General features: G+C 51.5%; 1 protein-coding gene across 1 annotated transcript in view; it reads right to left on the reverse strand.

Moving 5' to 3' along the window:
* The window catches only part of LOC308170452 (unconventional myosin-Va-like), a gene marked incomplete at its 5' end in the record, with an annotated part of 46,434 nt that overhangs the window by 31,843 nt on the left and 1,854 nt on the right, over positions 1-12,737 (reverse strand). Inside the window, 4 exons of the mRNA XM_080545242.1 lie at positions 922-1,065; positions 9,906-10,062; positions 10,488-10,632; positions 11,433-11,604. Of these exons, the coding sequence (XP_080401368.1) occupies positions 922-1,065; positions 9,906-10,062; positions 10,488-10,632; positions 11,433-11,604 (618 nt within the window). The remainder of the gene's footprint in view (positions 1-921; positions 1,066-9,905; positions 10,063-10,487; positions 10,633-11,432; positions 11,605-12,737) is intronic.

Consider the following 12,737-nt stretch of genomic DNA (forward strand, 5'->3'; position numbering starts at 1 on the left):
AAAAATAATCGCTAGATTAATCGTTAGAAAAATAGTCGTTTGGGACAGCCCTAGTTCCTACAAGTTTCAACAAGTCACATTTTAGACCTTTTTTAGACCTCTTTGGATAGAATTTTAGACCTATTCGCGACACCATATGATAGCTTTTTGTTATCCTGCCGTAGCTTCGATCGCCAATAATTTCTCCCGGGGGCAGCGAATTGGCATTTTTTTGGTTCCAGCTTGATTAATTTCCACGTAAATAGATGTGGTCAGACTGATTTCCTTGCAGGACAAGCCAATCTATTTTTTTAGACCTGGCACCTCGTTTTTTTAGACATAATAACTGAAACTTGTGCCCTTTTTAGGCCTTGTAAATCGGACTGCTGGACTTCAGACTTTAAGGCTTTTTAACACCAGCGCGGGAGCCCTGTCATTGCAACTACACAACAGGTTCCCTATCCAAAGAGCACACACACCTACACATGAAAACACAAATGAAACCACAAAACTACACATCTTCTTTTTTTCATGTATGCATGCCACACAATGACCTAAGAGTGAATAATGACGTGACTAGACTACATCAGCAGGTATATCACCTCCTAAACCACGGTGAGATAATCAGATCCAGGATTAAAAATAAATGTCTTTAAATGATCAACATTATACACTACCGGTACCTATTTTATTCGGGAATGTAAGGGTCGTATTCTGTGCCTGTTTAATGTTCTGTAAAGGCCCACAGTTCATTAAACAGACACAAAGAGGTGACTAGAAGGGGATCTTCCCTGGCCCACCAGAACAGACTAGATGACATCGCACCAAACAAGTCAGGCAGTTAACATGTAGCACAAGCTTTCTTCAGAGAGACCAACGTAAACCGTAAGGTTTTTTATTTTTATGCAAGAATAATACAGAAAAGATCAAAGTGCAACTCACCTGAAACACGACTCTAGATTTCTCCAATAGGTACGTTCTCATGTTAGCCCCGATAATGCGATACTTCTGGTCAAAACCAATCTCAATGTACTTCCCGAAACGACTGCTGTTATCATTCCTTGTTGTCTTGGCATTCCCGATGGCCTATAGGACGGTAAGAAGCAGAGTGAGCTCCAGGTATCATCCAGACATGTACTGTAAGAGTACATCAGTGGTCTCTTAGGAGAAGCTGTGGCGAGCAGCGATCTAACAATCACAAGGTTGGCAGATCGGCAGTTCGAGCCCCAGCTGGCCACATGTCGAAGTGTCCTTGGGCAAGACACCGAACCCCAAATTGCTCCCAGTGAGCGGGCCGGCGCCTTGCATGGTAGCTTGTCGCCATTGGTGTGTGGATGTGTGTGTGAATGTGTGAATGAGAGTCCGTTGTAAAGCGCTTTGGATAAAGGCGCTTGTTATGAAGGCCCACAATTTAGAGCCAGTTAGTTTCCCCAAATCAGCCCTATTTTGCCCCTGTTATTTCCTTAATTATTTTCCATACTATTCATGTACGTTTTCATGAAGGTGTATGTATTGTTATTGTAATTGTATAAGTTCTGTCTTAGATTTGTTCAGTATTGTGCAAGCGCCAGATTAGTGGGCGTGGTTTTGATTGGCGTACGTGACTTGATGTATGTTCGGTTGGTATCTATAGCTACGGAGGTGGTCTGTGCGTTAGAGTGAAGATGAATGAGAAGTTACTCCTGTCAGTCACGAAGTCGACCAAGCATAGCTGAATTCAGCCTCGTCAAGGTGAACTCATTACTGTGTACTGTGTGATGCTGTCTAGGAGACCTGCCTTTAACATCGACTGTTAATAGTAAATCACTAGCTACCCGCATCACCGCGGGAGTTCGGAGTTTAGTGAGTTAACAGCGCTAGCCCAGTTTAGCTGTGTCACCGTTAGCCAGCCTTGCTAGCCGCCGGCTGCTAACGTTGGCGCATAGCGAGACCAAAGCCAAACAAAGCCGTCGCCTCCGAGGTGGATTGCGACCGACCGCTAACACCACCGGAGCTGACCGTGGACCACCGGACCTGAACCATTCACACCTCGTCGTTTACTACGAAGACGCCCCTTTCCCTTCAAATTGCAACGTCACTCCCCCCCCTTATCTGCTGCCTTCCTCGAATCACATACGAGCTCCAACCAGGCCTCAACGCGCTCATTTTCAGTCCGGGACTCTAAGCCTTTTCAGGCCAGGTACTGTGTGTGAGTGAGTGAGTGAGTGTGTGTGTGGCCGGCGGGGAGGGAGTATATTGGGATGTATATATAATTTGTATAAATAAATGTGTTTGTTTATATTTGATACATTGCTGTGTGTTTAGTTGTCTGTATTGTTTAGTTTAACAGCAAATCTAGTATTGGGTTTAAGTATTGTCTTATAGTGTGATTAACTGAGTTATAGCTTGTATTATAATATATGATATATATATAACTGTGATATGCTAGTCTAAAGGGTTGCTGGCGCCCCCTGCCTCTATCCTCCTACACTGCCGATTTAGCTCAGAGTTAGTTAGATAACCAGCCCTTCCTAAAATTCTACAGTCCTTTAGCTACTCCCTGGTTACAATTGGTCCTTCGAGCCGGATAGGTTGTGTAGTGATAGCATGGCTGAGCGCAGCCAACCAGACAAGACAGTTACCCCCCCTTCTCCGCCCCCTGAGCCAGAGCCACGACCACAGAGAGTCCCGCGGTTGCCTCAGAGGTTACAAGAGTATGAGCTTGAGCTCGAAAGCTCACTGAGTGGTAGTGAGGAGCGCACTCCACGGGATACAGTGGTCGGAGAGGCCGAGGTGTCCGCCGGCGCGCGGGTGGCTAGCACCGAGACAGCCATCAAAGAGCACCAGCCTGAGGATGAGATGGCAGAACAGCAGGGTTTTGCCGTAGAAACGGAAGAGCAGGAAGGAGAGGCCCGGTCTGACAGCGCCTGCGGGCGGAAGAGGGAGGGCCTCAGCCTTAACGATCTGCCTCCCAGTACGGCGCGCTCGAGACCTAGCTCCTGCCGTTCAGTGGCTTCCTCCCGGTCCAGGGTTTCCGTGGGCAGTTCTGCCTCTGGGGCGGATAGCATGCACTCCAGAGGGAGTAGTGCCGCGCTGTCAGAATGTATGCGCCAACAGGCCGAGATGGCGTTAGAGCGGGAACGCCTCCAGTTCGAGCGTGAACGCCTCCAGATGGAAGGAGCGGAACGTGCGGCGGAGAGACAGCGCCAGGAGGCGTTAGAGAGGGAACGCATCCAGTTCGAGCGCGAGCGCCTCCAGATGGAGGGGGCGGAACGCGCGGCGGAGAGGCAGCGCCAGGAGGCGCTAGAACGTGAACGCCTCCAGATGGAGCGCGACCGCCTCCAGATGGAGAGAGAGCAACTGCACGCGGAGAAGATGGAGGAAGTGATGCAGACCATGCGCGACGTGTGCATCAGCAGAGCTCCGTCGGCCCGTAGCTCCAGAGCATCATCCGCACGGCCCTCTCGAGTGCCATCTCCTGAACCCCCCGCCGATGGCTCCATGACCCCCGCCATGACTGTCCAACTACAGGCCCAGCTGACCACATTGAAGGAAGAGGACCAGGGACCCGACCGCTACGCGGCCCAGAGGGAGCCAGCGTCGCTGCCCGGGAGGGGAGCCATTCCCCAAGAGCGTAGCACACCCCTAGGTCCTCCAGTGAACCAAAAGGCATGCAGGCCGGACACCCAGACCGTCACTCCAGCCCCGATCATCCACTACAGGATGTTTCCCCAGGTGGAGGGACCCAAGTTCCCCTTCTTCAAGGACGAGGACAGGAGCCAGTATGTGGAACTACGCATCTGCCTAGACACGCTCTTGGACGACTCCTGCTCAGAGTCCTACAAATATGCGATTCTCCTTCAGCATGTGAGGAACCCCAGAGCCCACAACATGGTTCTGGCCCATGCCTCCGCACCGACACCTTACACCAGAGCGCTCGCCGACTTGGATGCCCGCTACGGTCGTCCCTGGAACCACGCCCTTGCTGAACTGCAAGCCCTCGAACAGCAGGCCCCCATCAAGGATGAACGGGCGCTGGATGACTTCGCGCTCCGCGTGCACACCTTGGTTGGAATGCTGAAGACGCAGGGCCCAGCTGGCGCCAGCGAGATCAACAGCACCTCCAACGTAGAGCGGCTGCTCCGCAAGATCCCACGCTTCCGGCAGGAGAGGTTCCGGCGACAGCAGCGCGTTCGTAACCCCGGGAAGTTGGGTCTGAGCATGGCTGCCTTCGCGGAGTTCCTACTGGAGGAAGTGCATGACACCAACGTAGACGCCATGGGTTACGCTGAGCCGAAGAAGGAGAGGGAGAAGGGAGACCGCTGGGACAGGCCGAGCTCGAACAGAGGACGCCCAGTAGGAGTGCTGCACACGGAGGAGGAGCCTCGGAGAGAGAGGAAAGCCCGACCTGAGGGAAAGGATTCCTCTCAACCCCCTCAAAAGGGACGGAGAGGTCCACCGCCATGTCCGTACTGCACCAGCGAGCACTGGTTCAATGAGTGCAGTGACTTCAACAACCTGAGTACCGAGGCCAAGCAGAGGTGGCTCGAGGAGAACAAGAGGTGCTGGAACTGTGGGCGCGACCATCTGGCTAAGAACTGCACCTTGAGGAGAAAGTGCAACCGCTGTGAGGAGGTCCACCTCAACATCCTACACGAGGTCTCCCTCGCCAGGTCCACGGAGGGCACCAGAAGCCCTAGGTCCGGTAGCGCACCGGAAGAGGAAACACCTGTCTACTATCTAGACCCAACCCAGAGCAGCGGCTCCAAGGTCCTACTGAAGGTGGTGAAGGTCCGACTTCACCACAACAACGCTGTGTACGACACGTACGCCGTTCTAGACGACGGGTCGGAACGGACCATCCTTCTCCAGGAGGCAGTGCGCCAGTTGGGGCTCCAAGGGACTGAGGAGAAGCTGACTCTGCGCACGATACGTTGCGACCTTAAAGAGGTCACCGGGGCGAGAATCAACTTCTCTATCTCCCCGGCGGGGCGGCCGTCGGACAGATATCGGCTTCAGAATGTCTTCACCGCAGACCAGCTAGCGCTCTCCCGCTACGACTACCCCCTGGAGAGATTACGCGCAAGATATTCCCACCTACGGCGAGTAGACCTACATCCGATAGAAGGAGCGGAGCCAACCCTTCTCATCGGCTCGGACAACGCTGCACTGATCGTGTCGCTCCGTCCTCCGCTGAGAGGACCACGAGGCTGCCCGATGGCTGTTAAGACTGCGCTTGGGTGGGCCCTCCAAGGCGCTACCGAGTGGAGAGATAGAGACGGGAGAGCTACGTCATCCCTCCATGTCCGAACCGAAGAAGTGCAGACCATCAACTGCCTTCACACCAGTGTGGACTCCATGAATGCGGCGCTACTAGACAACGTCCAGAAGCTGTGGACGCTAGACGTTGCGCCCTACAAGAATGAGAAGCTCTACGTACGGTCAAAGGAGGACGTCTACGCCATAGACCTCCTTAAAGCAAAGACAGTGCGTATCGAAGTCCAGGGCGTGAAGAGATACGTCACACCACTACTCCGAAGAGAACCCATGCCAGAGTTTCGAGTATCCCCTCGAACCGTCCTACAGTGTCTGACCAGCACTGAGAAGCGTATGAGGAAGGACGAGGTCCTTGCTGCTTCTTACAGAACGGAGATGAAGAAACTGACGGAGTCCGGTCTGGTGAAGAAGCTTGAGCCAGCCGAGGCGAACCAGAGTGCCGAGTCTTGGTACCTCCCGCACCACAATGTTCACCACAACGGGAAGAACCGAGTGGTCTTCAACTGTAGCTACCAGGTGGGGAAGCTCAACCTCAACCACTATCTTCTCCCTGGTCCAACCTTGACCCCAGCCCTCTTGGGAGTTCTGGTGCGATTCCGTCAGCAGCCGATCGCAGTCAGTGGTGACATTAAGCGAATGTTTCACCAGGTCAGGATGTTGGAGGAAGACAAGCCACTCATGAGGTTTCTCTGGAGAGAGGACCCGAGCGACCCCGACCCCTCTATCTACCAGTGGGAGGTGCTACCCTTCGGGACAACCTGCAGCCCCTGTTGCGCCACCTATGCGCTACAGACTCACGCCGCGCAGGAGACGGCACCTCCTGGAGTGTTTGACGCCGTCCATAAGAGCTTTTACGTGGACAACTGCCTCCACAGTTCGAAGACAGCCACGGAAGCCCGCCAGCTAGTCCAGGACCTGCGTGCTCATCTCCAGGAGGGTGGATTTGAGATCTGCCAGTGGGCCAGCAACGACCCGCAAGTCATCAGAGACCTCCCGGAGGAGGCCACCTCGACCAGCAGCGAGGCTTGGGTCTCTCACTCACCAGATGATGCTCAGGAGATGACGCTCGGACTTATCTGGCAGTTCCAGACCGACACTCTACGCTATCGCAATAAGCCTGCCAAGCCCCAACGCGTCACGATGAGAACGATATACAGCACTCTAGCGAGCCAGTACGACCCACTGGGATATATCGCTCCCTTCACGACGATGGCCAAGGTGCTTGTCCGGGAGCTGTGGGCCCAAGAACGAGGATGGGACGATCCTCTGCCTCGTCACCTAGAAGAGAAGTGGAAGGCCTGGGAGCAGGAACTTCCCACTCTCCAGCACATCAAGCTGCAGCGGAGCTACTTCCCTCCCTCCACGGACCTAGAGAGGAGTGTCATCACGCTACATGTATTCTGCGACGCCTCGGAGATGGCGTACGGGTCCGTGGCATACGTCAGAGCGGCAGAGCTTGGAGGTGAAGTCCACGTCTCGTTTGTCCTGGCACGTTCCCGAGTGGCGCCGAAAAAGCAACAGTCCATCCCAAGACTGGAGCTGTGTGCTGCCCTGAACGGCGCGCAACTGGGAAGGTTCCTGCTCGACGAGCTCCAGCTACCTCTGATGAGCGTCACCATGTGGTCAGACTCAACTACCGTCCTCCAGTGGTTGAAGTCCAGCTCATGTCGGTATAAGGTGTTCGTGGGCACCCGAGTCGCAGAGATTCTGGAGTTGACTGAGGTGAACTGCTGGCGTTATGTAGACACCAAGAGGAACCCTGCTGACGTCATCACGAGAGGGGCAACTCTCCAGGATCTGGCTGAGCCCCACCTGTATCACACGGGACCAGACTTCCTACAGGAGCGGGAGTCAGAGTGGCCAGCCACGCCGGCGTTAGCAGAAGACAGAGAGGACAAAGAGCTGCGTAAGACGTTGTTCTGCGGAGCCACCCAGGTCGTAGACCCTGAGACTACTCCGGGAGAGGAGTGTGAGACGCTCGAAGAGCTGCAGAAGAGGATGTTCTGCTCCAAAGCCGGTCTACCCCTAGATACTACGCTCAGCGCCGAAGATTACACCGCGGCGGAGCTCCTGGTGCTGCAGAGTGCCCAACAGGATGCCTTCTCCCGAGAGCTGGAGTGTCTCGAGAAAGGGAAGCCGATCCCCTCGGACAGTAGACTCCGCGGCTTAGCTCCAGAGCTCGACGGTGTTCTCATTCGCGTGGGTGGCAGACTGCGCCGCGCTCAAGATCTAGACCTAGACACGAAGCATCCCATCGTGCTTCCCACTAAGCATCAGGTCACCAGATTGGTCATCAAGCACCATGATGACAAAGTGCAGCACGCGGGTGGAGAGCGTGTCTTCGCGGAGGTACGACGGAGATTCTGGATACTCCATGGACGGGAGGCGGTACGGAGATATCAAAGGTCGTGCTCGGACTGCCAGAGGTGGCGAGCCACGCCGCCGCAGCCCATGATGTCCGATCTGCCCGAGGACCGGCTGCGACTGAGACAGGCTCCGTTCCACTCTACTGGGGTCGACTGTTTCGGGCCACTCCTAGTCCGAAACCGGCGAGCCTCCGAAAAGCGGTGGGGCATCATCTACACGTGCCTGACGACGAGAGCAATGCACCTTGAAGTTCTGCACCAGCTCACAAGCGACAGCTTCCTCATGTCCTTCAAGAGGTTCACCTCCAGGCGAGGGACCCCTAAGACCCTCCGGTCGGACAGAGGCACCAACTTCGTCGGTGGTGAGGCCGAGCTGAGGGCGAGCTACGCTGCGATGACTGAGGAGGCCCGTGACAGACTCGCCTCCCAGCAAGTGAAGTTTGAGTTCAACCCCCCAAATGCTCCACACTTCGGGGGAGCCTGGGAGCGGGAGATTCGCTCAGTAAAGAACGTCCTACGTACCATTCTCGGACAGAAGGTGCCTACCGATGAGGTGCTCGAGACTGTACTAGCAGAGATTGAGGGCATCTTGAACTCCCGGCCCCTAGGCTATACCTCCAGTGATGTAGCAGATCTGGATCCCATTACGCCCAACTTCTTGCTGATGGGGCGGCGAGACTCTGCACTGCCTCAGGTAGTCTACGACCCTGCAGAGCTCACCGGAAGAAGATGGTGGAGGCACAGCCAGGTGCTCGCGGACCAGTTTTGGAGGCAGTTCATACTGCACTACCTGCCGACCCTGCAAGTCAGGCAGAAGTGGACGAGGGAGAGAGACAACTTGCCCGAAGGTGCCGTGGTACTGGTGATCGACCAGTCCCTTCCACGCGCCGCCTGGCAGACAGGCAGAGTGACCAAGGTCCTGCCGGGTCCGGATGGAAGGGTGCGGACGGCCATCGTGGACGTTGGTGGTCGCACTTACACCCGACCTGTGGCACGCCTGATTGAGCTCCCTCAAATTACAAAGGACACTATCACCTCATACCTCACGCTGCTAGAGCAGCCTAGCCAGTGTGCCTTCCATAGTTAAATGAAACCGAGGGTTTCATGGGGCGGCTGTTATGAAGGCCCACAATTTAGAGCCAGTTAGTTTCCCCAAATCAGCCCTATTTTGCCCCTGTTATTTCCTTAATTATTTTCCATACTATTCATGTACGTTTTCATGAAGGTGTATGTATTGTTATTGTAATTGTATAAGTTCTGTCTTAGATTTGTTCAGTATTGTGCAAGCGCCAGATTAGTGGGCGTGGTTTTGATTGGCGTACGTGACTTGATGTATGTTCGGTTGGTATCTATAGCTACGGAGGTGGTCTGTGCGTTAGAGTGAAGATGAATGAGAAGTTACTCCTGTCAGTCACGAAGTCGACCAAGCATAGCTGAATTCAGCCTCGTCAAGGTGAACTCATTACTGTGTACTGTGTGATGCTGTCTAGGAGACCTGCCTTTAACATCGACTGTTAATAGTAAATCACTAGCTACCCGCATCACCGCGGGAGTTCGGAGTTTAGTGAGTTAACAGCGCTAGCCCAGTTTAGCTGTGTCACCGTTAGCCAGCCTTGCTAGCCGCCGGCTGCTAACGTTGGCGCATAGCGAGACCAAAGCCAAACAAAGCCGTCGCCTCCGAGGTGGATTGCGACCGACCGCTAACACCACCGGAGCTGACCGTGGACCACCGGACCTGAACCATTCACACCTCGTCGTTTACTACGAAGACGCCCCTTTCCCTTCAAATTGCAACGTCACTCCCCCCCCTTATCTGCTGCCTTCCTCGAATCACATACGAGCTCCAACCAGGCCTCAACGCGCTCATTTTCAGTCCGGGACTCTAAGCCTTTTCAGGCCAGGTACTGTGTGTGAGTGAGTGAGTGAGTGTGTGTGTGGCCGGCGGGGAGGGAGTATATTGGGATGTATATATAATTTGTATAAATAAATGTGTTTGTTTATATTTGATACATTGCTGTGTGTTTAGTTGTCTGTATTGTTTAGTTTAACAGCAAATCTAGTATTGGGTTTAAGTATTGTCTTATAGTGTGATTAACTGAGTTATAGCTTGTATTATAATATATGATATATATATAACTGTGATATGCTAGTCTAAAGGGTTGCTGGCGCCCCCTGCCTCTATCCTCCTACACTGCCGATTTAGCTCAGAGTTAGTTAGATAACCAGCCCTTCCTAAAATTCTACAGTCCTTTAGCTACTCCCTGGTTACAGCGCTATATAAGTGCAGTCCGTTTAGTCTCTTACCTCCATGATGGGGCTGGAGGCCAGCACCCTCTCCTCCACGTCCGCCTCAGTAGAAGAACCGCTGACCGTTGCAAAGAAACGCATGGCGTACTTGGCAGAGACAGTTTTACCGGCTCCTGACTCTCCACTTACAATGATGGACTGGTTCCTCTCATCTCTGAAGGAGGAGGAAAAAGCAACAACGTCATCAATGTGAATATACAGTATCTGGTTGATCTAAGTTCCAAGATGGCAGCGAGGCAACGTGTTCCTTCATCCATCCTTCTCCTAGCATTGTGACTGCCAAAGGCCCTTTTTTGTTATGACGGCTGATGTATAGATGATTCACTTGATTCACAAAATATAGTTGCTGTAAGTTGCTTTGGATAAAGGTATGGGCAGAGATATGTGCCACTAGAAACTGAATTTGAATTACTGACATTTGAATTTGAATTGCTCAATTTGAATACTTTAATTGAATTGATTGATGAGAAGTTGTAGTTGAATCTAATCTAATCTAATATGCGTAATTGATAACTGACTCAAAAAACATTTGGCCAAAACAGTAACCGTTCAAACTCAAGGTATTTAGGTGAGACAAACCTGGCCATCTGTTTGTAAGACTCCTCCGCAACAGCAAATATATGGGGGTCCATGTCCCCCATGTTCTGCCCACTGTACGCATTGATGATGTCAGACTGATAGATAGGCAAACTTTCATAGGGATTGATAGCAACCAAGACAATACCTGAAGACATGGACAAAACCAATGCATGATAATAGTGATCGAATTCAACATCTCAACATTTGTGCTTCTAGCAATTTATGTCAATGTTTTGATACAAATAATGGATGGAAATTCTTCAAAACATACTGAGATACTGTATGACATGTGCATCATTTCCACAATACATGGTGTGTAAATCTAAAGCTCTACCCAGGGTTCCCACACCTTCTGAAACATCACATTCAAGCACCTTTCAAGGACTTTCAAGACTCAATTCCCTCAAAGTCAGGGAGCCAACATGGCGTAGTTTGAGACAGATCTAGATGAGAATTTAGGAACTATCCGCTCACAGACAACAATTAAAAAGAGAGGCTTGAATGTGTGAACACTAGATGGTCTCTTGCCTTCTCTATGCAGCACAGCAAAACAATGTGAAATATGTGTAAAGTTAAGCAATACAGAGACTTTTTTTTGAGAGAGAGAGAGAGAGAGAGAGAGAGAGAGAGAGAGAGGGGGGGGGGGGAGAATTCAAGCACTTTCAATGACTCATGTCTATTTTCAAAAACTTTTAAGGCCTTGATTTTTTATTTTTTTCTCAAATTCAACAAACTTTCAAGAATTTCAAGGAGCTGTGGAAGTGGAACCCTGTCTACCACTTGGGTGGAGGACAATTGTCTATCTGGGGTGTGTTGAGACTAAGCTGAGATTAAGCTAACTAAATGATCTGTACATCAAGATTACGTCAGGACAGTGTGACTGTGAACGAGGCTCCAAAGTCTACAGTGACTATGCTAAAGAGCCAACAGAGTAAAGGCTCTTACCGCAGTAGGTGTAAATTTGCTTGGAGTCGATAAAGCGCACTTTGAGGTTGTGCAGGACTGCTGGCTCATGGAGGTAGCTGAGGGCGGTGAGGTCATTCTCTCCCACCAGGATGTCAGGGTTTCGGAGGGGCGGTAAGCTGTTGGTCTTGGGATATATGTTGTGCTCCACATCCTAGAAAAAGACATCAACAAGTGAGATACTCGAAAAGGTATCATACGTAGATGCCCCCCAAATGTTTCCTTTTAATTATTTGTCAAAAACCTGAAATATTAGTCATTTGTCAGACATCCATGACTCTATTGTAGGTGCTTATTCATGTTCACCAGAAGCTTAGATAATATCTTGGCCGTATATATACTGGAATGGGGCGTACGTGCCCAAACATGACACCGCAGGTGCAGACAGCAACAGCTTCAAGTAAACGCACCATTGGAATGGCCACTCAGTATTTACTTTCTTTGGGTATGTACATACATGTATATCTGCCATCTACCCAGATTGCTCACTTTTTGAAGAAGGTAACTTAACATTTAGTAGCCCCTGTAAGCCTCAGTGTATCTAGCAAACACACTGTCTATTTAATAGGGGAGCTTTTGAGTTCCAATTATGTTAATATTATGTTCAAAGACAAATTAAACAAAGTCTTATGCAGACGAGGTACTGTCAATGCCAATGTTCTTTAACTGTAGCGCTAGGAAAACTCCATCCAGAGAGGTCTATCTACGACAGAACACAATTGCCAAGCACCAACCCTCCTCCCCACCTCCTTTCCTCTCCACATCCCATAATATGTACCAGGGGAGGCTGGTGGAGGTAGAAATCAGAGGACCGGCTCATTGGAATGCATGGATTGGAATCAGCAATGATATCAAACACATGGACTAGCAGGCTGAGGGATAGGTTTATCCACCAGGCTGTCAGAGAGCTGAACTCTCTCCCCGCTCCCCCCCTACTCTGCCCCCACTGCCCCCTACTCTGCCTCCGCCCCCCCCTACCCCCCCCTCTGCCCCCACTGTTAGGAAGCTGAACACTCTCCCCTCTTTTAATCTTGTCGTATTATATTGTAATTTATTGTTTCTGTTTGCTATGCACCGTGGATGAGAGGAAAACGCAATTTCAGCCCTCTGTATGTCTGTACATATATTGGATTAACAATAAAGCTGACTTTGACTTTGATACCATTCCTCACTCCATTCCATGAATTACAATGAGCCGGTTCTCCGATGTCTACCTCCACCAGCCTCCCCTGGTGCACCAAGCAAATCCACCCGTCTCTCTCCACCCCCTCACCCCCCCCTCACCCC

This window comes from Nansenia antarctica (assembly GCF_963989245.1).
Source record: "Nansenia antarctica genome assembly, chromosome: 14".
In the NCBI taxonomy this organism is placed as follows: domain Eukaryota; kingdom Metazoa; phylum Chordata; class Actinopteri; order Argentiniformes; family Microstomatidae; genus Nansenia; species Nansenia antarctica.